This window comes from Gloeophyllum trabeum (assembly GCF_000344685.1).
Source record: "Gloeophyllum trabeum ATCC 11539 unplaced genomic scaffold GLOTRscaffold_00009, whole genome shotgun sequence".
Classification (NCBI taxonomy): domain Eukaryota; kingdom Fungi; phylum Basidiomycota; class Agaricomycetes; order Gloeophyllales; family Gloeophyllaceae; genus Gloeophyllum; species Gloeophyllum trabeum.
In genome coordinates, this window is record NW_006920418.1 from 591681 (window position 1) to 615455 (window position 23775).

The 23775-nt window shown below is 53.4% G+C and overlaps 7 protein-coding genes across 7 annotated transcripts; 5 read left to right on the forward strand and 2 right to left on the reverse strand.

Annotated features, from left to right (window-relative positions):
* Positions 1-2416: 2416 nt before the first annotated feature.
* On the forward strand, positions 2417-4404 carry GLOTRDRAFT_43878 (protein phosphatase methylesterase; the record flags this gene model as incomplete). The annotated part of the gene is made up of 8 exons (XM_007869003.1): positions 2417-2572; positions 2633-2939; positions 2990-3111; positions 3190-3295; positions 3560-3650; positions 3828-3964; positions 4068-4231; positions 4294-4404. The coding sequence occupies 8 exons, from the start codon at positions 2417-2419 to the stop codon at positions 4402-4404; spliced, it is 1194 nt and encodes a 397-aa protein (XP_007867194.1).
* Positions 4405-8036: 3632 nt separating this feature from the next.
* GLOTRDRAFT_121927 (uncharacterized protein) lies at positions 8037-9700 on the forward strand (the record flags this gene model as incomplete). The annotated part of the gene is made up of 14 exons (XM_007869188.1): positions 8037-8088; positions 8142-8174; positions 8238-8257; positions 8320-8334; positions 8389-8427; positions 8465-8559; positions 8609-8655; positions 8708-8740; positions 8882-8908; positions 8961-8999; positions 9057-9171; positions 9230-9391; positions 9452-9621; positions 9672-9700. The coding sequence occupies 14 exons, from the start codon at positions 8037-8039 to the stop codon at positions 9698-9700; spliced, it is 876 nt and encodes a 291-aa protein (XP_007867379.1).
* Positions 9701-9712: 12 nt separating this feature from the next.
* Positions 9713-11149, reverse strand: GLOTRDRAFT_139451 (scavenger mRNA decapping enzyme; the record flags this gene model as incomplete). Its single annotated transcript, XM_007869189.1, has 7 exons — positions 9713-9935; positions 10004-10098; positions 10168-10463; positions 10525-10625; positions 10679-10777; positions 10848-11017; positions 11070-11149. Coding segments are annotated over 7 exons (964 nt in total), but the record flags the coding sequence as incomplete, so codon positions are not given.
* A 2184-nt stretch (positions 11150-13333) lies between these two features.
* GLOTRDRAFT_94424 (uncharacterized protein) lies at positions 13334-15340 on the forward strand (the record flags this gene model as incomplete). Its single annotated transcript, XM_007869190.1, has 2 exons — positions 13334-13630; positions 13691-15340. The coding sequence occupies 2 exons, from the start codon at positions 13334-13336 to the stop codon at positions 15338-15340; spliced, it is 1947 nt and encodes a 648-aa protein (XP_007867381.1).
* Positions 15341-16613: 1273 nt separating this feature from the next.
* GLOTRDRAFT_62507 (uncharacterized protein) lies at positions 16614-18163 on the forward strand. The gene is made up of 6 exons (XM_007869191.1): positions 16614-16940; positions 17004-17079; positions 17133-17209; positions 17258-17396; positions 17455-17773; positions 17834-18163. The coding sequence occupies exons 1-6, from the start codon at positions 16673-16675 to the stop codon at positions 18014-18016; spliced, it is 1062 nt and encodes a 353-aa protein (XP_007867382.1). The 5' UTR covers positions 16614-16672; the 3' UTR covers positions 18017-18163.
* A 308-nt stretch (positions 18164-18471) lies between these two features.
* Positions 18472-21012, forward strand: GLOTRDRAFT_77929 (acyl-CoA dehydrogenase NM domain-like protein). The gene is made up of 15 exons (XM_007869192.1): positions 18472-18587; positions 18639-18659; positions 18708-18798; positions 18857-19059; positions 19111-19176; positions 19231-19283; positions 19338-19425; positions 19491-19508; positions 19563-19846; positions 19899-19910; positions 19963-19987; positions 20043-20290; positions 20340-20478; positions 20538-20690; positions 20748-21012. Exons 1-15 carry the CDS (start codon positions 18540-18542, stop codon positions 20856-20858), a joined length of 1560 nt encoding a protein of 519 aa, XP_007867383.1. The 5' UTR covers positions 18472-18539; the 3' UTR covers positions 20859-21012.
* A 326-nt stretch (positions 21013-21338) lies between these two features.
* Positions 21339-22852, reverse strand: GLOTRDRAFT_43838 (MFS general substrate transporter; the record flags this gene model as incomplete). The annotated part of the gene is made up of 8 exons (XM_007868999.1): positions 21339-21457; positions 21525-21864; positions 21922-21952; positions 22014-22028; positions 22087-22283; positions 22338-22472; positions 22529-22612; positions 22664-22852. 8 exons carry the CDS (start codon positions 22850-22852, stop codon positions 21339-21341), a joined length of 1110 nt encoding a protein of 369 aa, XP_007867190.1.
* Positions 22853-23775: the final 923 nt, after the last annotated feature.

Sequence of the window (23775 nt, forward strand, 5' to 3'; positions counted from 1 at the left end):
CTTGGTTCCATCAATGACTGTTTCCTTAGCCAAGCAAGTGGTCATGGATGAAAGTGCTGTATCTCATGGTAAGATTATCTGTCTTCCTCCGCAATCAGAAGAACATATTGAGGCTCCCCATCTAGAATCGGTACTCCGGTCTTGCATACACGCTCATCATAAGCCTTATGGCTTTCTCCGGCGCCATATCTGTGGAGTTAGTCTTATTCCAATGTTTTGTGATTTTTGCTAATCATAGATTGTCCAGACTTGATAGTGCTGTGGTCGAATCTAGTGACATTTATGATACGAGTAAGTAAGACATTGGGCACCAAGGTGTCGATAACTTTGACTAGGTGTAACCAATATGGCTAGATCCCAGATACCCGCTCAGCCTGACAGGTTTGTTCAAGGGTGATTATCTCGTTATCCGCAGCGTATGAATCATGTTCTGTATTGGCAGGCCTCGTTGTTATCACAATCATTGAAGGTGAAATGGCATCTAATTTCCTGTTTGGCTTGTGCTAACAATGATGTAGTCATCTTGCAGCTGAGGCTGCATGCTTTCTTCAACTACAGTAAGCGAGACAGCTGCATGGCAAACTCAATACTGACGTGATGTAGACAGAATCATGATTTTCCTTGTGTCTGTTGCATTCACTGCGGAACTCGCAGTCACATTGTATTTTTCAATACCATCCAGCCATGAGACCTGGGTTGCAAGCTACAGCAGTATTGGACTTACTTTGTAAGTCTGTGAGAATATCATGAGTATCAGGCTTAGGCTGAAGGAAGTTGTGTCTCAGCCTGCCCACTCTGGGGTTCGACGTCCTTATGTTGCTCCTATTCTTGTATAGAACAGTTCAATACTCAAAAACACGAACCGGGATGGGAGTGCCGGCTTTCTGGGGCTATGGCGGACGATTGGTGTTCATACTGACACGGGACACCTTGTGGTACTATATCTGGTGGGTATATCACTAATTGTTTACCGTGGTCCTACTCTCCGAGTTCGTCCACAACTCACGCCTGATTGCAGTGTCATTGCCGCAACTGCAAGCGGCGTGCTTTTCGACCTTGACATAAATTTGTCATTCCAGTATGAACCGTATCCATGGATGGTGATTGTGCCGACTATTCTGACGGACAACATGATCTTGAATCTGCGATATGCGGGGATGAGAAGGATAGCGGACGCTCACTCGGACACCTCTACCGGAAGCATGCACGTTTCATTCCACATTTTCGGCGCTTGAATGCTGTATAGAGGACAAAATCCATCCTGTTGTTTGTTACTCTTTTCCGGTGGTACCGTGTACCCTGTGATTATTTGCTATGTATTTTGTTATTATATTCATGTTACCTGTCATGCGAGTCCGTCTGGGAGGTAGACTCTCTTGACACCATCCATTGTCCAGGAGCCTATGATATCTACCATAGGTGAAATCCAGTGGGGTAACCCTCCGAAAAATGCATACGCGATGGAAGATGCACCTGCCAGTGTACACTGCAATGACTGGTATTTGTACGTGCCATGCCCAATTTTTGGTTGCGGGAGCCATCAATCTTCAGCCTGTCACTGCGGGCAGAGACCGATGTCCCGCCGGCGAGCATGCTATGAACATGCCCCGGTGGGGAGAACACTTTCCTAGAATGGTCTTTGTTGGACCATGACCTGGACATGGAGAATGTCCTTTGAATGAACAAAGGCAGGTCAGCGGGACATTTACTATGCCCTCTAAAAGTCAGGGGACATTTGATTGACATTGTTCTCTCATTCTTTATGTCTCTGCCAAGTCCCACTTCAAAGCATGCAAGGAAAGTGTTCTCCCACCTATTTCATGAATGATGAATGTCCGGTGGTGGGACATTGGTGCTTGCCCGCTGTGTGTCGACTGACAAGAGATTCTCTCTTGTGATGTTAAAATGTCAAATCAAGAAGGGGGTTGGGGTCTGAATGATTTCGAAGCCGCGCTTGTGGGCCGAAATTATACTACGCACCGGGTCGATTTTTTGCGGACGCGAAATCTAGCTTGTAAGCTCCCGCCGGGTCGAGGAACTACCAAAGCATGTACGACTGAATAATGTGGAACGGAAGATACTATGCATTCATTGAACTTGTTGCCAAAACGTTGTTGATGGATTGTTGTAACTTGCAACCCATGACTATCGAACGAAAGGCTACGATATCCCGGCTTCTACCGATCGGCCCAGCGCCCTTCTCATTGGATCCTTTCTAAGTACTCAGCCTACCGAAATCCGAGAGCACTTTTGAATCTCTGCTTGTGATTGACGTAGATTCAAGAGGTATCATTGTCAAGGTACGTGAGAAGCGGGTCGACTTTCTAACCAGTAGAAGGGTCATCGCGTTGCCCATTGCGAAAGGCCATTGACTCTGAATCGTTGATACAAGTCCAGTTCTTCAGACCTACACCATATGTCTAACCTCTATCGCTCGGCGCTTCAAGCGCGCATATCAAAGTTACCACAGCTACCGAGCGATGCCAGTGAAGAGGAGGACGTGGATGAAGAGGATGAGGCGAAGAGTTCTATCGGGGCGCTTCCAGGTCGGATGGGACCGCCCGCTGCGTGCGTTGCCAATACCGCCGCTAGTATCTGCTTGCATTGACCGAGACTCAGTCCTCGTTCGAAGGCATCCACCGCGAAAGCCAAATCCCCCAACCCCGCCTTCGCACCTATCTCTGCCTCGTCTTACTTTGCTTCCGCCAACCAGGTTGCGGTCCCATCGCGACAACTCGACTTTCGGGTCTATTACACGCCTCCGGCGTCGAAAAGCTCCAAGTCTGCTACCGAGGATGAGCACGGGGAGAGTGGGACTGTGCTCGTGTGCCACCACGGTGCGGGATTCTCGGGACTGAGCTTTGCATGTTTTGCGAAGGAGGTGCAGTCGTTGAGCCGGGGTGCGCTCGGGGTACTGGCGCTGGATGCGCGAAGGCATGGTGAGTGGTGTTGAACCTTACGTCGCTGACGCGGCATCGACGAGGTATAGGCAAGACGGTCCCGATTGACAATGCGTCTGACGAGGATCTCTCCGTCGGCGTGCTTGCTGTGGATCTCGTCTCGTTACTGCAAACTGTCTTCCCTGATTCGAAGAAGGCACCCGCTGTACTTGTGAGTGCTGGTCGGCGACCTGCACCGCTTTGACTTCCTCTGTACGCGGCAGTACATCTAAGGTGGTGCTCTCCATAGCTTGTGGGTCATAGCATGGGCGGGTCTGTCGTGGTGCAAGCCTGCCCGGAGATCATGGCCGCTGGATACTCTGTTCTGGGTGTGGCAGTCTTGGACGTCGTCGAAGGTAAGCTAACGCTGATATTCAATATAAATTGCTGGGCCATCGGAAAGCGGATCTTGGGCATCCGTTCTCGAATGGACGGGATCTCTTGCGGCACTGGCGTGTTATGTCTCGACCACATCGAATTCTGCATACTGTTTCGGCTCTCCACACCTTCCATCCCACACCTTCCTCTGACATTCAGTGCTGTGCTACCTTCCCTCTTCTCGCCCCTCCTTTCCCGAGTTCGGTTCCCCATTCTTTCCTGACGCTCATGCAGCGTTACAGGCACCGCCCTCGAAGCTCTTCCCTTCATGAACTCCATCCTGAACGCTCGTCCAGACGGTTTCGACAGTGTCGAAGAGGCGATAGAATGGCAGTGAGTACTCTGTCCACCTGTCTCGCTCCCGAGGGCACTTCCCTCGTGTTCTATATCTCACCTCACGACTCTCGCACACTTGCACTACCGCTTGCTTATGTTTATCCGTTCCGCGCGACCCCGTTGCGCCACACCTATCCTATACCCGGTCATTACCATTGAATCGCGCCGCTGAAGTGTGAAGTCGCATTCCATCCGTAACCCGACATCAGCACGCGTATCCGTACCTTCCATCATAGTGCCGTCGAGCGAGGAGACAGGTAAGAAGTACGTGTGGAGGACGCCGCTGAGGAGCACTGGCGCATATTGGGAAAGTACGTGGCTCTGAGCTATTCACCTCACTCCCCCTTAATTTCTACTGTCTCCACGCATTCCATTACTCTTTATGACGGCGTACGTCCACGGTGTCACAATCAGACTGGTTTACCGGCCTCTCCTCCCGCTTCCTCGCGACTCGCACTGCTCGCCTGCTCATCCTCGCGGGGACGGACAGACTGGACAAGGAGCTCATGATCGGCCAGATGCAGGGCAAATTCCAGCTCGAGGTCGTTGGCGGTGGCGTTGGGCACGTCGTACACGAGGTAAACTCATGCGCTCCGCTTTCAGGTGGAATTGTTATGCTGACTGTGGATTGCTGTGGTAGGATGACCCGATGCGCATAGCGGAGATTATAGTCGAATTTTGGAGGCGGAACGAACGGGTTGTGTTACCTGGCGTAAAGGGGAAGGTAATCAAACGGGTAGGAGAAGTGTAGAGAACGGACTCATGACGGGAGACACCACGAAAGCTGATGAAGGCTTGGATTACGAGTGGAAGTACGCATCGCCCTCACCGTCGACGGTTCGAAATTTGGAATGACGTGTACAGAAGTGCAACAAATATGGCCTGTATTTTCTCGCGTGCTTCGGAGATAAATGTATCACAATGTGTTATTCTCGAAGAAGCGCGCAGGTAGATCGCTCCGTTCTCCTGTACACTCGCTCTTCTTGGGCGGACATCCCCTCCACTAAGTTCCGGCCGACTTCGGGATCGTCGAAATGAAGAGCGTCGAAATACTGATGAAGTCGTGATGCTCAGACCTGCGACAAATTGTCGATGAACTAGATCGAGCAAACAGGCAGATAGGAGCACAGATTATATCTCTATGAATCGGATACGGTACTAACAACTCCATTCTGGTGGGCTTCGGTGTTCGACTCCGGCAGTCGCGCTGCTATTCTAGTCACATGAACGTCGCCTCCGCGTTACGACCTTAACACTGCCTTATAAGCAACCATACAAGCCTCTCCACATCCGACCAACGCCTCATATCTTATTATCGCCCCAGTACAGTACCCAGAAGGACGCATGACCATCTATGGATCCGGACGTGCTGCCAGCGCTGATAATCCCTACCCAGCGGCCTTCGCCTCGGTATACCTTTGCCATTTCTGTACGTCACACGCCTCATGGGGTACGCCCAGAATCGCGCTCTGAAGTACTAAAATTAACCATCCAGTTTCAACCATTCCTTCTGAGGTAAGTGCGCTATGGGACCCCTGGGGGAGATTTGGCTGACACGGCATCATGATTGTCCTTTTCAGGTGGAAGTCGTATGGGTGCACAGCCAATGTCCCTCACCCGTCGGGACCAGTTAATCACTTCTTGCTTAGTTTACCAAGTGGACATGGATGAAAGTTCTGTACCTGCTGGTGAGTATTGGCCCTCCCTGCACCTTTCCCTAGGTATGAACTATAAGGTGCCTATTTCAGAACCGATATTCAGGACTTGGCTACTCTGCAATAACAATGCTCCTTGTCTTCTCTGACACTATAGCGATGGAGTTAGGACACTTCCTTATTTTGTGACCTTGTCGTTCATTATACTGTGAAGACTTTCAGGTGGAACACGGGGCCCCGGTGACATTGTCTCCCTCAATGGTATCTAGTGTGACCCTTGAGGTGTTGATAAACCATGACCGTCGTGCCTAGGTATCACATATACGCTGGTTCTAATAGGTCAATTCATCACTGGTGCTCATTCAGTTGCAAGCAACTGACAGTCCACAATAACTAATTTTCAGGGTTCGGAATGATCACAATCGTCGAAGGCAAGTATACAGTTGCAATGGACAGGATCTTCTTTTGTACTCAGTGAGCACGTGCAACTCAGTCATCTTGCAAATGAGACTGCATGCCTTCTTTGGGTACAGTAAGTGGCTTTTGTTTCGAGGGAAATCTATATCTTATCCGCGGCAGGTCGCAACATAGTTTCACTTGTTTCTATAGCATTTGCGGTGGAGCTGGCCAACACGTTATATGCGGTGATCTCCAATTACGCAATGGAGCAGGAGACACCAGACGCCATCGAGTCGGTCTTGTAAGTCCTGCTGAACACCTAAAAATATTCATTAATCGATGCAGATTCTTGGAGCTCCCCGACTCTACTGTTTGACGCCTTCTCACCAGTCCTGTTCTTATATAAGGCAGTGCAGCATTCGAAGACGCGCAGAAGGATGGGCATTCCCGCATATTGGGGCCGCGGTGGAACACTAGCCTTCATACTCACGAGGGATACCTTATGGTACTATCTTTGGTACGTGGATTTTCGTGCTTGCAATCACCGCGCACACAGAGACTCCATAATTCACATGTCATCTAAAGTATGATCGTCACACTCGCAGCCGGTTCCATGTTCGTACTCCCTGCATCCACAAGCGATCAGCCATATGTATGGATGATAATTCTTGCCGTTATCCTGACGGATAACATGATCTTGAATCTTCGCCATGCTGCGATGAGCGGGCTGCCGGAGAGCGTGCCCGATGAATTGCCAAGCAGCATGCATATATCAATGCACATTTTCCGTCCTTGATACTTCGTTCCTCGTGGTTTCTTACAGTTTGGGTATTTATTATACATTTATTTCGCTGTGGTGCAGCTGCTCTGAACCACGAGCCCGAACGTGAACGTGAGCGGGAGCCACTAGATTACTAGTATGATATGGCTTCTTCCGGCTCAAGTTCCTACCAATCGGCCAGGTTCCCACATTTCGCGCTTTGTGGCTTCAAGGGTTCGCTTCTTCCCACATACAGCCATGCTCGACTAATCGCTGGCAATCCAGCAGTCCCGTCTGGTAGTCTTTAAGGCTTACCCCGCTATATACCTAGATAAGCGTATACTAGCGGTCCCAGGCGATATTCTGGACGCACACTGAGGTCAGAGTGGACGTCGGCGGTGTTCCCAGGGTCTAGCGGTCTTGGATGCGGACCAGGTGTTATTCCACCAGCAGCACTGTATACAAACGTGTGCAGTGCTCCGGTATGATCTGACTTTGGACCACATTTATTGCGGTATCATTTCCTCTTAATCCAGGTGGAGGTGCCAGGTAAGGGAAGTTCGAAGCTTTTGAGCGATCTGATTGGTTGGGGGCCGCTCCACACTATGGTAATTACCACAGCGAATACACTCTAATGTACACTTATCTTGCCTCCGTATCCCTCTCGTTACACCGAATCTTCGTGCCTCACAGGCTGTCCCTCCAAAGGCTTTCTATTGATTGTATCATGTTGAACTCTCGTCGAAGCGTACCAGTAGACAATGGGAAGGGGACGCGGAATCTTAGTGAGTATTCCCCCGCTTCATTACCTATTCCTATCTTCAGCCCCGGGTTCGGCTTCTCCGAATCGAACGACGATCGTGGCGATGGAATCTGCAGCATGGTCCTGGTACATGCTGCGTGCTACTCTGTCTACTGCTACCTGCTACTCTATTTAGTGTTGCGTGCTACTGTCTTTGCAACAAACTGAGCACTCTGGGCGAAATAAGAGTGCATACAGGACGTCATACTCCTCGCTCTGCGGTCAGTACTACCGGACTGTCCTGGTTGGTCGGCTATGTTTGGGTTCCAACACAACTACCTGTCCTCATCCGGATGGCCGACAGAAACACTGATTAAATCCCTGAGGCGCGGTTATGGTCCTGCCGAAATGATCCCATGGCGCCACATTCTTCCCTCCTGTCATTGCTATGTCTTCTGGTGCGTTATAAACCTTGTTCTACGTCATTAACGTCCGACTCCTGTCACTGCAAGTCCGTCATAGAGGAGCACTTATTCCTGTCATCACTGGCACATGTGTCGCTATTGAACTCTAAAGCAATCTTGACAGCATCAGGGCGACTGTTGTAGATGGACGAATCACTACAGCTTTATAGTCGATGTGAGTCATTTGTATTATGGCGATGGGGACCTCCTTATCGTTGTATCTACAATGATTGCGTTCATTACCTGACTTCGGTTTCCACGAGAACATCACAGCACTGCCAACTGTGCAACTGAGCTACCATATATAAACCCCTCCCATTCCCGCTGCATCCTCATCTTCCTCTCACCCCGTACGCTAACCTGATGGAATCTGTTGTTACCCTGCCGGAGGAGTCTACAACAAGGTATTTGGCCTGTAAGCGACGTACATGTTAAATGGTTGCCATATGCTGAATTTTTCCTGCGCAGCCGCTTTCGGGTCCTTATACTTCTGTCATTTTTGTACGTCGGTTCCTTGTACATGCCCTGTGATTCCGCTCTGACATACAGAATATTATGATCAAGTATCAACTATTCCCTTGGAGGTGAGTAGTATACCATTGGCGCTCCAGCTTGGGTGCAGGGACTAAGGTCTTGTGCTTTGCAGGTGGAAGTCATGTGGGTGCGCACTTAATTTCTCTTGCGATCCTCAACCAGTAAATGACTCCGTGCGTAGCCTACCAAGTGGACATGGATGAAGGCTATGTATATGCTCGTGAGTATTTGACTTCGGTACACCTTCATTTACACAGGCCACTATACGAAGCCTCATTCAGAACCGGTACTCAGGCCTCGGATACTCCATCATAACTATCCTCCTCGCCTTCTCCGATATCGTAGATGAGAGGTTGATTCTCCCTCCTTTGTTCCACTCCCACTCATCGTGAATTCTGCAGGGTTTTAGGGCCGAACACGATCACCGAACTTTTTGTTGACAGGAATGGTATGTGCTATGGCCTTCGATGGCTTTGATAAACTGCAGCACACGATTGTAGGTATTATGCAGAGCGTGTTCATGATATACAATGGTACGTCCTTTCGGGCATCGTCAGCTTTGATTAATGGCAACGGTCGTAAATAGGTGTCAAGTATCCCCTGGGCCTAGCAGGTTACTTCATAATAGCTCATCCAGTTGTCAAGCATTGACAAGCGGAGCTACTATATTGCAGGCGTCATGGTGGTCACAATCATCGAAGGTAAGTCAATGTTAGGATCTTTTCTTCTTCTCACTGAGCTCCCTATAATTAGTTATCTTGCAAATGAGGCTGCACGCCTTCTTTGAGTATCGTGCGTGGCTTCAAGTTGTCGCACTGGCATAGCGAAGCCACATCTTGAATGCTACAGGTCGCGGCATAATTGCACTTGTATCTATTGCATTTGCGGCGGAACTGGGTGGCACGCTATACTTGATTTTATCAAATACTTCCGGTGGAATGTCAAACGCGCTGGGATTCACCTTGTGGGTCCTGATTCAGCGCACATCTCATACTTAAGTGCTCATTACCATTTGCTTGTAGTTTACCGACTCTAGTCTTTGACGTCTTCATGCTTTCCCTATTCTTATACAAAACAGTCCAGCATTCAAAGACACGCCACGGGATGGGTATTCCAGCGTACTGGGGCTATGGTGGAAGACTGGTGTTCATACTAACGAGGGACACACTGTGGTACTATCTTTGGTGCGTAGAGCGTCTCTGGTACTTCACAGGGAGTCGAGCACTGCTCACATATATCCTAAGTGTCATTGTCACTATGGCCATTGGCGTGGGCCTCAACCTATCATACATAGAGAGCGGACTGACCGAACCGTATACATGGATGGTGATCATTCCGGCTATCCTGACGGACAACATGATCTTGAATTTGCGCTATGCGGGGATGCGAGGGCTGACGGACAGCGAATCTGTTGGTGCGACAAGCAACATGCACATATCGATTCACATTTTCGGCGCTTGATAGCTGTCGCCACGGACTTTCACTATTCTTGAACTCCGGTGGTTTGGTTGTTCATTATATATTTATATCGCCGGCAATCCGACGTGTACTCTCTTGGATCTAGCCCTTATACAGAAGCATGTACAGCAGTGTATATATTGTTCCTTACAATTCCGCGACCGCTTGGGCAGCGATCATTGGCTCATACAATCCGTGCTGGTCGCCTAGCCCATACGTGAGGGTAAGCCGCTGGAATATTGAGGGACCCTGTTCGACGTCAGTTTCAAGCTGGAACAATGATCGCGAGTCAGCAGTGTGATATTGGTACGGAAGAAGGGAGGCAGGTCGAAACGGACCATGGAGATGATATCATCGAGCAGATGTGCCTGCCCAACGGTGCTGCCCATGAGTCCTGCGTAGTTCGCGTTGACAATGTGTACGTGGAAGTGGTCTGTCCAGAACAGCATCAGCAACGCGTCCTCAAACAGACACATCAGAAGGAGGGAGGAGATATACTGACAATACGACGGCTGGTAATGCACGTAGAGCCGCAAGGACCCTCGCCCGAGCCCCCAGTGCTCCTGCACGACGCGCGCCGCCTCGCGCCTGATGCTCCTCAGCATGCCCAGATGTTTCTTGCGGAGATCCCGCAGGCTCTTGATGTCCGCTGACAGGACGATCGCGACGAGGTAGAGCGAGCCGAGCGTACGCAGGTCCCATTTCATGTCGGGGAGCATGACATAGCCGTACTCAGGATCGGGGTCGCGATGGAGGACTTTGTCGGCTTCCGACTTTCCGGACAATATGTCTTCAACCCTTTAGAGAGTAACGCAAGCGGGTGAGCGAATAGGATGGGTACCCAGGGGAAACGGCTGACCACTGCGTGCGTGAGGAGGGGAATGCAGCGATGTAAGGCTGTACAATAGAAGTGTAGAGGGCTGGTGTTTCATGTACCATCAATATCTGTTGACGAGAGTACTACATAGATAACATGAGGGAGGGAGGCGCGGTGGCAAGAGGAGGCGGGATACCTTGCGGATGTGCACTTCCGTACAAGGCGCGATGATATTGATCTTCAAGTCCGGGTTCGAGCGCGCAGCGTCACTGAGCCAAGCCATAAACCAAGAGTACTACACCTCATGCGCAAGCCTACTGAGCTGGTCCCAGCAGAAGGGAAGCTCCCGGGATAGATCCACTCACAATTCCATTCCGCTCTACCTTCTCCACGCGCCCTAGGCTCTCGCTCAGTCCAGAGGTCGTCGCAAACTGGGGAGGCAGCGCGGTCTTCTCGATGCGCACGATCGCGTCAACCGTAATACCATCATCACTGGCGAGCGACCCCAAGACAGCGAGTGCGCGGGTGACAGGATCTATGACGCCCTGAGATTGGCCGAGTGACTGCTGCCGGTGGAAGGCACTCGCCTTCGTCGAGCACGCGCTCCAGCCGAAAGTTGCGAAGGGCTTGCAGGTCGATAGAAATACCTTCGTCGTTCGTGGCCATAGTGTTTAGAGAGTTCGTATAGGGTAGACCTAACCCTGGCCACGGCTTTTTGTCCGACTCAACGCCACAGCTTCTGCTGAACCGAACATAATCAACATCTAAGCTGTTACATTCCCGTGACTATGCAACTCATAAGACGTGAAATTGGAGGTTATGCTAACACCATTGAATTAGAGGTCAAACTATCAACTCTGCTCATAAACCCACTATCAATGCGGCGGACGCAAATATTTCTTGTCCTATTGAACTTGAAGGTCATTCGACATTTATCGCGTTTCTTAACAATAAGTATCTGTCTTCAGCTATAGGTTTCGTCCCATGTATCGGTACATACTTCATGAAACCGACCTGGGAGGTTTCTCTAAAGACATCATACGGCAGCACGACATCCAGGACATAGCTCCATACTAGTACCTTGTCACGCACCGCACAAGGTAGGCCTATCTTACCTTATCCTGTCCAAGGGTATTAAGTCGAACGCCCAGTTTTGAAACTGGGGAGGAAATGCTCCGAGTTCGCTTCCGGTAAAGCGACTGGAGGAGAGACGGTCCGCAACGAAATCAATGACAAAAGGGTGAGGGGAATGGGTAGTGTGCAGAAAGTATCGAGGGAAACACTTGGAATCTAGGCCGAAAGTACATACCTGACGTTCACCGTACCTGTAGACCAAGAACGTACAATCGTCGCATTTAGGATAGGAGTGAGGATCGAACGGAAGGCATTCGCCAAATCTTTGCTTGTCCGCCACGTCGGTTCTACGTGGCGTCTATGCACCCACGTCTTGACGCAACGATTTCGACGTGGAGATCTCGCGAGTGAAGCTATCGAAATATATCTAAGAACTGGCTTTCGAGAACACGCCCATGACACACCCGAGCGGGTGGAAGGGCAAAGGTCCTGAACGGAGAAGGTTAATAGGGCCCTCGTCGGATGAGCTGCCTGATCACATCACGATGGCCCTCAATATGCGATCAAGCAAGTGAGGTACGCTGGCACGGTATGCTGGTGGCATGCGCACGGGAGGGGACGAGGGGAACTCATGCGGGAGTCTGATAGAAAGGGGACGGTGGCTCGGCTCTACGTTGCCCGAGAGGAGTGCGGATCATTTCATATACACCAGCAGGAGATGCGGAACCAGATTAGCGTGGCTTGTGGGTGCTTGTGGGTGCACAGATGCCGGCTTAACGTAAGTGAAGGTTCCTTAGACCGATTCGACTTTCCCTCTACTTTCCTCAGGATAGGTGAAAGCTCATCGATGTCGCGACACTTGGAAGTACTGATAGATTCTTTGTGAGCTTGCAAGTGTGCTATGGGTGTTCCCATACCAGAGGACGGAAAGCGCGACCGCTCGATACTAACGCGACGATCTGAATTGACGTGGATGGCGTTGAAAGTTATCTGCGCGCCGCTTGCGGTCGCTGCAATTTCTTCGGACCGAGTGTAGATCAGACAGTACTATAGCTGCATTTACTAGGCTGTCAGTCATGGAGGTCAAGGAGTGTATATCGTACCAGCCTTCGCTAGTCCTCCGCCGTGCAGCAGTATAGCGTCGAGGGAACCTCTCACCGGAATGGCAGTTGCACATGTATACCGAGGCCTTACGCCCTACGGGTCACCTTTCATCTGATTGGTTCCCTCTTCTGTATTGTGCGCCTCTGCACCATTATGCTCCCAAATCTAGCAGGTCAAAGTCGGGCGTCAGTTTGTTAAGATCCAGAACATGAACAAGGTCGTCAAGGACAAGCTCTTACATAAACGCTCGGGGAATCACCATCGCCTCGTGTTTTCATTGTCCGGGCGCTCTCGAGGCGAAAAGAAGCCAGGGACGAGGGGACCGCACAGCATTTCCCAGCTTCCCTAGGATAGACACTTCCGCACGTGTTCCCGCCACCGAGCTCATTATAGCGCTGTGGCGTAGCTCGTACTATGGGACTGGGAGAGGAGCAGACAGTCAAGAGATCGCAAAATATGGGTCGAGCATGTTGGCGAAAGGGCTCATGACGGTCAGGTCATAGGAATAATGCAGAAAACCAAATAAACAACATGAAAGACCGATACATCGCCGGCAGGAGCGACCGGCCAAAGCGCGAACTTTTGGTCATGGCGGGACCCACAAACCTCCTTTGTCCCCCGTACCGTATATACCGCTTCGAATTTCTGCGCGATGGTAGGAACCACCCACACTATGCCCGACACGACGCACAACACCCAGCCCACGGAGTCAAGTCAAGAGTCCACCTCGACCAAGCGCGACGAATCGCCCCAGCAGCGGAACGCGCAAAACTTGCACACGCCTCCATACAGTCCGGCGACGGCGACGCGTCAGCTCGCGAACGAGGGCGCGGACGCGACCGAGGAGGTGGCCACGCATGAAGGGCAGGTCCCAGAAGCGGATTCCACACGCGCACTGGCTGCTCCTGAGGATGTGCCCTCCTCAACCGACGACTTTTACGAACCATACATGAACCATCCGGAGCCAACAGTGAGTGGTATCCTCCACACCGTGACTTACCGCTATATTAACGCGTCGCTCTCGACGTAGGATCAGGAGCAACCGACGGATCGTCTTCCTGAGGAAGTCATCCCCCCGCCGCAAGCAACTTTGATAGCAGAATTTTGTCCCGAGTTGCGACTGGCGACGGCGAACCGGCAGTGGACTCGAGAACAGTACGACGGGGCCTTTGGGCTGGCCGACGCTGATGTCCTTCAGGGCTATGTGAATCCCCGGTACATCTGCTTCCTGCCGCCACCCCCACCCGTGTCACCCATCGTCCTCAATTGCCCCGACTACTACGTTCCGGAGCCCAGGTCAGCGTACGAGGATGGTGGCGATATATGGAGCACAGGGCTGCAGATCTCCGGCGATTCTTCAAGTGGGAGTGGTGCCTCTATCGCCTCCGCCCCTGCACCAGCGAACGCGGAGGACAGCAGGCGGAGTCCATCGGTCGAAATCACCGGCGAGTATCCGGGGAGAATGCCATACGAGTACGACGACTCACCGCAGTCGTGGAGCCTGCACTCTCCGTACTATTCCGAGCCTTCTTCCCCGACCCCCCCTCCGCTACCCTCATGGTTTCCCGATGCCAGCCCTTACTACGCACGAGAGGCGTCCGTTGTTGTTCCTTCGGATGACGAGGACACGACCCCAAGGCAGTACACCGGAGGCAAGTCCGTTGGAGGCAAGACGACGCGTGTCAACGGGACCAGCGCGAGGAGCAGGCGAAGCGCCACTCCCCGACCCCTACCTTCCGTTCCTGCGCCCATCTCCCCCGCGCACTACACCCTCCCCAACCTCTCCCCTCTCCCCGACTCCAGACCCCGGCCAATGCAGAGAAACGCCACCCCAGGCACGGATCCCTCCAGGCTCGAGCACTGCACAGAGCGGTACCACCCGTACGGCGGCGACCGCCGGCGCAGGCCAGAGTCGAAGCGCACGGCCAAGCCGAAGACCAAGTCTCCGATCAAGTCCAAGCCTAAGCCCAAGCCCAAGCAGGCGACGAACGCCACTCCCGCTCGACCGCCCCCGGTACACATGAACGCGACGCCCGGCCCCGGGCCTTCTACGCTGGAGCGCAGGGCGGAGGCGTCCCGGCCGTACAGCGGCGGGAAGGCGTTCACGGCGCCCACGATGCGCATGCATGAGCCGAGCGTCAAGGTCAGGCGGAACTCCAGTACCAGCACCAACGCCAACGCCGTGGCGTCGTCCTCGGCGCGGAAGATCGAGGATTTTTCGGAGGACGAGTACGAGCCGAGCGACGACGGGACGCAGGACGATGGCGAGTGGCGGCCGACGACGACCAAGCGCGTCGGGCGGGTACAAGGACGCAGGGGTGCTGCCGCTGCCGCTGCGGGTACGAAGAAGCGCTCACCGACGAAGAAGCGCAGGTCCGCGCCCTCTGCCGCGTCGAGGGACGGCGCGGAACCGTCCGGGTTCCTCCTATGCAGGTTCGGCTGCGGCCACAAGGCGTCGTCGCTCGGCGACATGACGCGCCACGAGATGAGCTCGCAGCATGCGCCGCCCAGGTACAAGTGCAAGTGTGGAAAGTTCTTCCAGCGCAGCGATTCGCTGAAGCGACATTGCCTCGGGACTGCTTGTATTTTCGGGAGGCACCCTCCGTGGCATTGCTGCCCCGAGGAGTTCCCGCGCGAGGACTACGAGGACCCGGAAGGCGAGGAGCACCAGGAGGAGTAGGCAATGATAGGCGTGTTCTGATACTGCCGGTGCAGCTGGTCTGCCCATGTTACGAAGCAGGACGTTGGGGAATTCGTGTCGGTCTTCTGCTGTATTCCTGGTTGGACCTTTCTCCGAAAGTCTCGTCGTCCTTTTTCTTGTATTGCTGGAATGGTTCTTCTATTTGTCTGTTCTTCTGATTTTGTATCGATATCTCTTCCCCACTGTTTGTAGGGTCCTAGCATATAACACGACGTCAGCCAATCGATTCGTGTCTAACTCACTATTTCATTCGAGTACTCACATGGAGAGAAAGGTGTGCGCTACTCAGCGAACATGGGGTGTGTGCGTATCGACCGAAAGTGACTGTTAGACTTTACTTTAGCTTGGACGGCACGTGGCACTTACACTGCTCGCCGAGATTCCTGGCGCTCGACGGTCGACCCTTCTCCGTCGGAAGACCGCGTCAAGTACGCATTGCCTCCGCCCAGCATCCGCACCTCTTGCGAATGTACATGCCTTGGAGTCCAGTACCGATGGATGCCGACTACATCAATCAGGACCGATTCCAGTGCCTTCCTTCGCACCGAGGTGCGCCGGCCAGGTCCTGGCCTTCGCGGCGACTGAGGTTACGGGGTCTCAATCTCAACTGCTCGTCTCCATGGAGCTCTGGGGTGGAATGCCCAGGCAAGTCGCGGATATGTCGGAGAGCCGTAAAGAAGTGGTGCACGTCCAAGGTAGCTCTCCACCGCAGCGACGATCCAGCGCAGTACAAGGGACCTGCACAAGCATGCATAAAGTTAAGGCTGCGCTACAGACACACCGAAGGGCCAACCGCTCGCCTTTCGCTGTACTTCACCTTTGTCGATTTTTAGCGCCCGTCGAGCGACCTGCCCCCCTCCCTCCTCCCTCCCAGATACATTCTACAAACTAAATCAGCGTTGAATATGCATAAGAAGAGTGTTGCCATACCTTGAAGCCACCGACCTGTTTTATATACAGAGTTTCCTGTTTCAGTCTTTTGTGGGTCCCACCTCTGATCGCGATCCCATCTTTGTCCGGAGTGAAGGACTCAAAAGTCAGTAAAGAAGTAAAATCAGCCACTGTAAAGGCAGCTCACATCATTCATATGAGGGCACAAGCAGGAGTTCGCTGGTGAATTGGTGTCGGTGGCAGGGTAGAGCGGGTGTAGCGGGAAGAGCAAGGAGGAGGGCGACGTGGAACGAATGCGCTACCTGTCGATAGACGCCCGTCCGTGATTGGCTCCCGTCCGCATGCCCAAACTCCCACGCCTCTCCTCCTCAATCCATTCATCGTATCAATCCTGACACTGTTACTCTCCGGATTCCAAGAATGCCACCAGCCCCTTCATCCCAACGCGCGCTCGACGCAATCCTTCCTCTCATTGCACAGGGGCAAGCCTACGAGGCGCACCAAAAGGCGCGCACATTCGCCTCGCGCTACAACAAAGCCGGGCAGTACGACACCGCGATCGACGTGCTCTTCCAGTCCGCGCGCGAGCTGCTCAAGGCGGGGCAGCAGGGCAGCGGGACGGATCTTGCGGGCTTCCTGCTTGATGTGTACGAGAGCAAGGGCGAGGAGGTGAACGACGAGTCGCGAGGTACGTGGAGTGGCGGGATGGGTGTGGGCGGAGGAGTCGTGGCCGACTGATGCAAGTGTGTAGGAAGGCTGACGCAGCTCATTGCGTTGACGGGTCCGGGCGGGTCGTGGCGGAAGACGACGATAGACAAGGCCGTTGCGTAAGTGTCGGCACTTCCGCCCAACGTTCTCTTGGACTGAATGGTGTCATCAGATGGTCCACTAAGCATGGACCCTGTCCCGCAGGGGACCAGAGCTTGAATCACTACATCGGGGAGCTACTATACAAAGGTGCGTGATGTCTCAACTCCGTTCGTTCATCTCCTGATCGCGACGCAGAGGGAGAGTTCGAAGCCGCAGAAACCCACCTCCTCGCCGCTGGCCAACGCGACAGTGCACGTGTCCTTGCACAGATGATGTTCGACTGGTCAGCAGCGGGCGCGCCACCGGGACTCTTCGCTCTGCGCGGTGTCATCCCGTACGTCTTTCTAGTCGCCACCCCGAGATCCCCGGAACCCCTCTGACATACTAAATAGGTACCTGCAAAACGGTAACATTCTCGCAGCGCGCACCTTCATCACCTCCTTCGTCACCTCCCTCCTCTCCGCGCGCCCGTCCCTCCGCTCCTCCCTCGAACCCGCCCCGCTTACCATCCCGCGCAGAGACGACGCGGCGGGAGGGTCCGACAGCGTCGAGTTCACGACGGACCCCGTCCTGAACTTTGCGCAGCTCGCGGTGGCGACGTGCCAGCGCGCGCATGGCGAGAAGAACAAGACGATGCGCGAGGCGTGGGTGCGCCTGTGCGGGACGTACGGCGCGAAGGGCGGGGTGATGGCCTCGCGCGAGGTCAGGGCCGTGAGTTTCAGCCCTTCTTGGTATGGCTGATAGATGAGTGAATGGGGGTTGTGCTTGCAGGCTCTGCAAGATATCTCGACACTGTACTTCGCGATCCCGCCGCCGCGCACGGCGCCGGTGAATCCGTTTGGAGACATCATGTCCTCACTGTTCGGCGGGCCTCCTTCTGGCGCCGCCCAACCAGCCAGGAGAGTGCTGTCGCCTGCACCTGGGTCGGGGGCGAGTACGCCTGGATTAGACTGAAGTTGATGGAGAGTTGGGAAGGAACATGTAAAAGACGCTCAGAGTTTGTTTTTACGCGTGTTTACAAGGCAGGGATGTATCAATGCACAACGATGCGGACATGTCAGACCCAATAGGATATCATGCTAATCATAGCCGGAGATAAACATGTCCGATGGGTGCGGTCGCTGATGATGGAAGCCCTTCGCTCCCCGCAATTCCAAGCAGACAGATATTTCGCAGTAGCAGTTGCACGACCCACATATATTGGACACAAAGCTATTCGATTTTTCGTCTACAAGCCTGTGATAATCCCGAGAGTAAGAAATGACGAAGACCGGAGGCAGCTGACCCGCAACGCAATGAAGCCCACGTGGATACATGATCGACGTGATAGCTGCCGTCCTGGGGCGGACGCATGTGATTATGCTGTGGCTCAGCTATAACTGTCCGTTTGTCCAACGGCACTCGGGGTATTACAACCTGCGAGCTCCCTTCTCCCTCTTCCACGCATTTCTCAACGTTAGACTAAACGCACGACGGAATGGCTGCAAAGGAGCTGAAAGTGTTTACAAGGGAGGAGGTGGAGAAGGTCCGTCCACGACTTCACCGGTGTACGGGGAGTGCTGATTCTTGTTTACAGCATAACAGTGATGGCGACTTGGTAGGCAGAAAAGAGTGAACGGGAGATGTGTACTGAAGGATCCAATAGTGGGTAATCATCGACGCGAAAGTGTATGACCTTACGCGTTTCAAGAACCTCCACCCCGGTGGAATCTCAGTCCTGACAGATCCCGAGATTGGTACGCCCCCCTCCTCCTCTTTGCACCCAGCCATAACTCACCTTTCCTCATTACACAGCTGGCCAGGACGCAACGGAGGCGTTCTACGGTTTGCACAGGCACGAGGTCCTCGAGCGGCCGCAATACGCGCGCCTGCAGATCGGGACAATCAAGGACGAGAAGCCCGTCATCGTCGGGAAAGTGAATGGGGAGCTCAGCAAGGTCCCGTATGCAGAGCCGACATGGCTGGTCGACGGGTACTACAGTCCGTACTTCAAAGAGGTGCGTGCGAGCCCCTTTGTGTTGATGGACGGAGCGTGACGGGCGCTGTAGAGCCATAGGCGGTTGCAGAAGGCGATAAGGCTGTTCGTGGACGAGTGGATATACCCTGATGCACAGGTATGTGTAACTCGAAGTGCATGCGTGGCGTCCAAATGTAAATCGGGTGTTTAGCTACGAGAAGAGGACAACAAGCGGCCAAGTCAAGAAGTCATCGACGAGATGGCGTGAGTAGCGGTAGTCATTATCTTCGCAGGGACGATGCTCAACCTCTCACATAGGAAGCTAAATATCCACGCTATGCGAATGGGCCCAGGGAAGCATTTAGAGGGACGTACGCTCATGGGCGGCATCGTGACCCCAGAAGAGGTATGGTACTTGTCTGCTAGTATATACATGAATCAGCTTCCTAATCGACCATCCTCCCGTTCTAGTTTGATTATTTCCACGAAGTAAGTCTCTTCTTCACAACTACCCAGCAACATTCTCCGAACGTCCAACTATAGCTCGTCATCACCCAAGAGCTTACCCGCATGGGCTGCCGCGGCTATGGTGATGGTCTCCTCGGCGGTGCGATCATCGGTCTGCCTCCGGTGCTGCACTTCGCGTCGCCCGCGGTGAAGGCCAAAGTCGTCCCGGAGGTGCTCGCGGGCAAGAAGTTCATCTGCCTTGCGATCTCGGAAGCGCACGCGGGGAGCGACGTCATGGGGCTGCAGACAAAGGCGGTCAAAACACCCGACGGGAAGCACTGGATCATCAACGGGACGAAGAAATGGATTACGAACGGGACGTGAGTGGTTTTCTGTTTCTCGTTTCGGGGCAAAGGCTGATGGCGACTGCAGGTTTGCGGATTAGTGAGTATTCGCATCTTGTGCCCTGTTAGAGTATATCTGAACAGGATGTAAGCTTCACCGTCGGCTGCAGAACAGAGGTGTGCACCCATGCAGTTTCTCCCGCGACACGCCACTGACTGCACATCCCCACAGGATGGCTTCACCGCGATCCTCGTGGAGCGCACGGAGGGCGTCGAGACGAAGCCGATCAAGACGAGCTACTCAACGACGGCTGGAACGGCGTACATTACGTTCGACAACGTCAAGGTGCCCGTGGAGAACACGCTCGGGCAGGAGGGCGGCGGAATCTTCGTCATCCTGAGCAACTTCAACCACGAGCGCTGGGTAATGTGCTGCGCGAGCGCGCGCACGCAGCGGCTTATCGTCGAGGAGTGCATGAAGTAGGTGGTGGTGTTTGGTACTATGCGGTCGCTCACCGTCGTTCTGCAGGTGGGTGAACCAGCGCAAGGCGTTCGGCCGGCCGCTCAGTTCGCAGGCGGTCATTCGGAGCAAGCTCGCGACGATGATCGCTCGGGCGGAGAGCGCGCAGAATTGGTTGGAGAATCTGACGCACCAGATGAACAACATGGTTCGTCTGTCTTTGTTCAAATACTACAGACGGTGATTCACTCATATTGGCTTGGATAGTCGTATAAGGAGCAGGCGCAGAAGCTCGCAGGTCAGATCGGTCTCCTGAAGATGTACAGCACGCGTAGCGCACAGGAGACCGCGCGCGACGCCGTGCAGATCTTCGGTGGTCGTGGTATCACCAAGTCCGGCATGGGTCGCTTTATCGAGCACGTGAGTGGAACCCTGTGTATAATGCTTGTGCTCGTAGACTGACCGTTGTTGTTTCAGTATCACCGCACAGTTCCCTTCGACTCGCTGCTGGGTGGTGCGGAGGATGTGCTGGGTGACCTGGGAGTGAGGCAGGCGATCAAAGCTATGCCTAAGAACGCGCGGTTGTGAGGGCGTGTTCTCGCATGGGTCCGGAGTACCATACCTGTATATATTCATACATATAGGCCATTATTTATCCACGGTCTGGCCGCGCAAGACCTACCGCTCCTTGCTTCCACTGGATAAGCGAGCCGGTCTTCCACGGTCGACGTCTTGCAGCAGCCACGGAGGTGCCTACGAGACTAAGAGCGAGCACGCAGATACACGTAGGCAGAATCACCACTGACTGCGGATCAATAGTGCACTAGAAGGGGTGACGATTTTGTGCGCATGGGAGAGTATATACATGGTTGAGCCACGATCGACATGACAGGTCTATAGAGTAGTACATTTGTCTACCGAAGCATTCTAGCATTGATAGGGTAGCGGGTGGGAGAGGAAATGTAACGTTTGAAGTGGAATCTGACCTGATTCTCCACCTCTAGTAGTACTTCCAGGGAACGGTGACGGTGAAACGCCCGCCTCAAGTCGGACCGACTGGTTCTATCTCTAATTCAAAGTTTTGCGCGGCGCCAGGAACCACATCACTCCGGACGCGCAGAACAAAGCGACGACGAAGGGCTCAACAACCCAAATTCCTTTCTTCGTGGCTATAATACCAATAATCACTATGAAGATGAAAGTGAAAGCTCAATTGCATGTGACGACCCACAGGTGAAAGACGAAGACACTCACAGGGGAAGAAAGCACTCCCCGACTGGCCGATGCTTGACATGAGCGAGAACGCGTCGGCGTGCAACCGGCTCGGGATGAGGTACGAGCCCATGACGATGCCCGCCGTGTAGAAAGTGGAGATCGCCACACCGACGAGTGCGGTTGCGACGGCTGTAGATGAGTAGATGGGTACTGCCCAGCCCACGGCTTCTAACGCGATCGCCAGAGATAGGTAGATGAACACCGCGCGCCGTTCGCCCATGACGACGTTCAAGCTTGGTAACACCATTCTGCCGATGGCGATCCCGAGGTAGAAGGAGCTTGCTACCCATGACGCGCTGTGCGGGGAGCCGTGACGGACCTTGCCATTAGAGCTATTGTGAGCCAGCCCAGAGACGCGGAAGCGAAATTGCCTTACATTTAAAACGAATGACACAATCCATCCACCACTGTGAGGAAGACAACCGGCGTCATACGTGACCATCTATGTGACGTATAAATCTTACGTACATGGATTCTTCAGCTCTGCGGATTCATGTTATTAAGACAGCAGATGTCACGGTCGAATTGAGAACGTACGCACCCTACGTAGAACATCATGAAAAGCGCGAGGGTCCACACTGCACGGCTATTCAAAGCCTCGCGTAGGCCATGTCGCTGACCGGTGGATATGATATCTGCCGGCCTTTGCGGGAGGGACCTGAGTTTCCTGAACGAGAACCACGCAAGGGCCAATGTCGGTACACTCATGCCAAGGCATGTCATGTAGAAAAAGTGATACTGGTTACGGCGCTGATGAGGTTGACTCTAGAAGACGACACGAATGTCACTTACGGGAGCTCCTCTCGTTACCATAGCAGTCGCGACTAGGGGACTTGCGAAGGCGCCCAGTCCGAATACGCCGTGAAGAAAGCCAGTATAGATCAACGGCTTCGACAGTAATGCGAAATAGGCGTTGAACAAGCTCAGCTACGATCAGCAATGCGTGAGTGACCGTTCCGAACCTGTGCTCATTACATAGTTACCTCAGCCGCAAACCCGAAACCAAACAAGAGAAAGCCAAGGCACATTGGCACAAAGCTGACTTGCTGCGCTGCATTCAGGACGCTCTGTTGTGCGTCTGAGATTTGGCATTCAAGAAAGAGAAGTACACTACATACGCCAACGATCCCAAGGGTCACGGCTAAGATGAGCGTTGGACCATGACCTATTCTTCGGGAGACAGGGCCGACGCTGAAGGCTGCACCGATATATCCGATGAACTGGCAGATGAAAAGGGCAGACACTTGAGCATAGTTCAGGCCATAGGCTTTCTCTACGTAGGGAAGGATGGCGCCGGTTGCACCCATGCTGCAAGAAAACACCTGTCAGTATTTCCGCGGTAGACTGAGATTGGTTGGAACATAGCGAACTTCCAGCCTCCGAGGAACAGAGTGAAACCAGAAGTGAATATACGGAGAGCCTTGAGGGCCCTGGTTTCGGACCAAGACTCCAAGGAAGGAGTTACGCCATCCACTGGCACAGCTGTATCGCAAGCAGGGCCTTCGTATGGAACAGATGGCAGAGCGCGTGTTATCCGGCGAAGTTCTACCTCAGCATCGGGTGCCACGTTAAGAGCGGAGCCACTGGCTTCGTTAGTGGCGTCGGTCTTCATGAGGGATAGAGAGTGTGAACGACGGGCGGGAGAACGCCAAGGTTGAAAGTGATACTCGCGGTCTCGAGGCTTCTGCACCACCTTTATAGCCCTCTGAAGGAGCAGCTGACTCGTTAATCCTATGATCGGGGACGTCGATTCCCTTCGATAGAGGATGCGCCCTGGCCCCTCTGTTGACTGGGTCATTACATTCGACATTGCGCGGAGACCGAACCGGACACCACCCGGAGACCAAGAAAGCCAAGCGAGAGACCTGTGTGTTACGTCTAGATAGGCTCGCGGCCCTGCATCCGGTAGGATTGACGTACTCTGACCACACCAGCAACTGCACCGGATACTACTATTCGCCGTTTAGTGATGGGCCTTCGGGCTGTTAGAAATAGAGCCCGGGCGTTAAGTAATGCCTCGGGCATAGATTTTGTGGGGATGAATACCCCTCCGGTCAGAACAGAGACCGATCGCTGCTGGTCCCGGTCATCCTGACTATGGTTCGATGCCACATCCGAGTCGTGCGGTAGAAAAATCTTCATGGCAGTGTCATCAGTAAATGGCTGATCACTGGCAACGTTCGGTCTTGGTAGTTGGTACGAGCAAAGAGGTTACATTCAGCCTAGACGG

Bases quoted from the DNA above. Each gene is read 5' to 3' on its own strand.
- GLOTRDRAFT_77929 (XM_007869192.1), top strand. From the start codon at position 18,540: ATGGCTGCAAAGGAGCTGAAAGTGTTTACAAGGGAGGAGGTGGAGAAG. The intron at 18,588-18,638 runs GTCCGTCCACGA...TCTTGTTTACAG, and splicing joins CAAGGGAGGAGGTGGAGAAG to CATAACAGTGATGGCGACTT. The intron at 20,291-20,339 runs GTAGGTGGTGGT...GTCGTTCTGCAG, and splicing joins ATCGTCGAGGAGTGCATGAA to GTGGGTGAACCAGCGCAAGG.
- GLOTRDRAFT_62507 (XM_007869191.1), top strand. From the start codon at position 16,673: ATGCCACCAGCCCCTTCATCCCAACGCGCGCTCGACGCAATCCTTCCT. The intron at 17,210-17,257 runs GTGCGTGATGTC...ATCGCGACGCAG, and splicing joins CGGGGAGCTACTATACAAAG to AGGGAGAGTTCGAAGCCGCA. The intron at 17,397-17,454 runs GTACGTCTTTCT...CATACTAAATAG, and splicing joins GCTCTGCGCGGTGTCATCCC to GTACCTGCAAAACGGTAACA.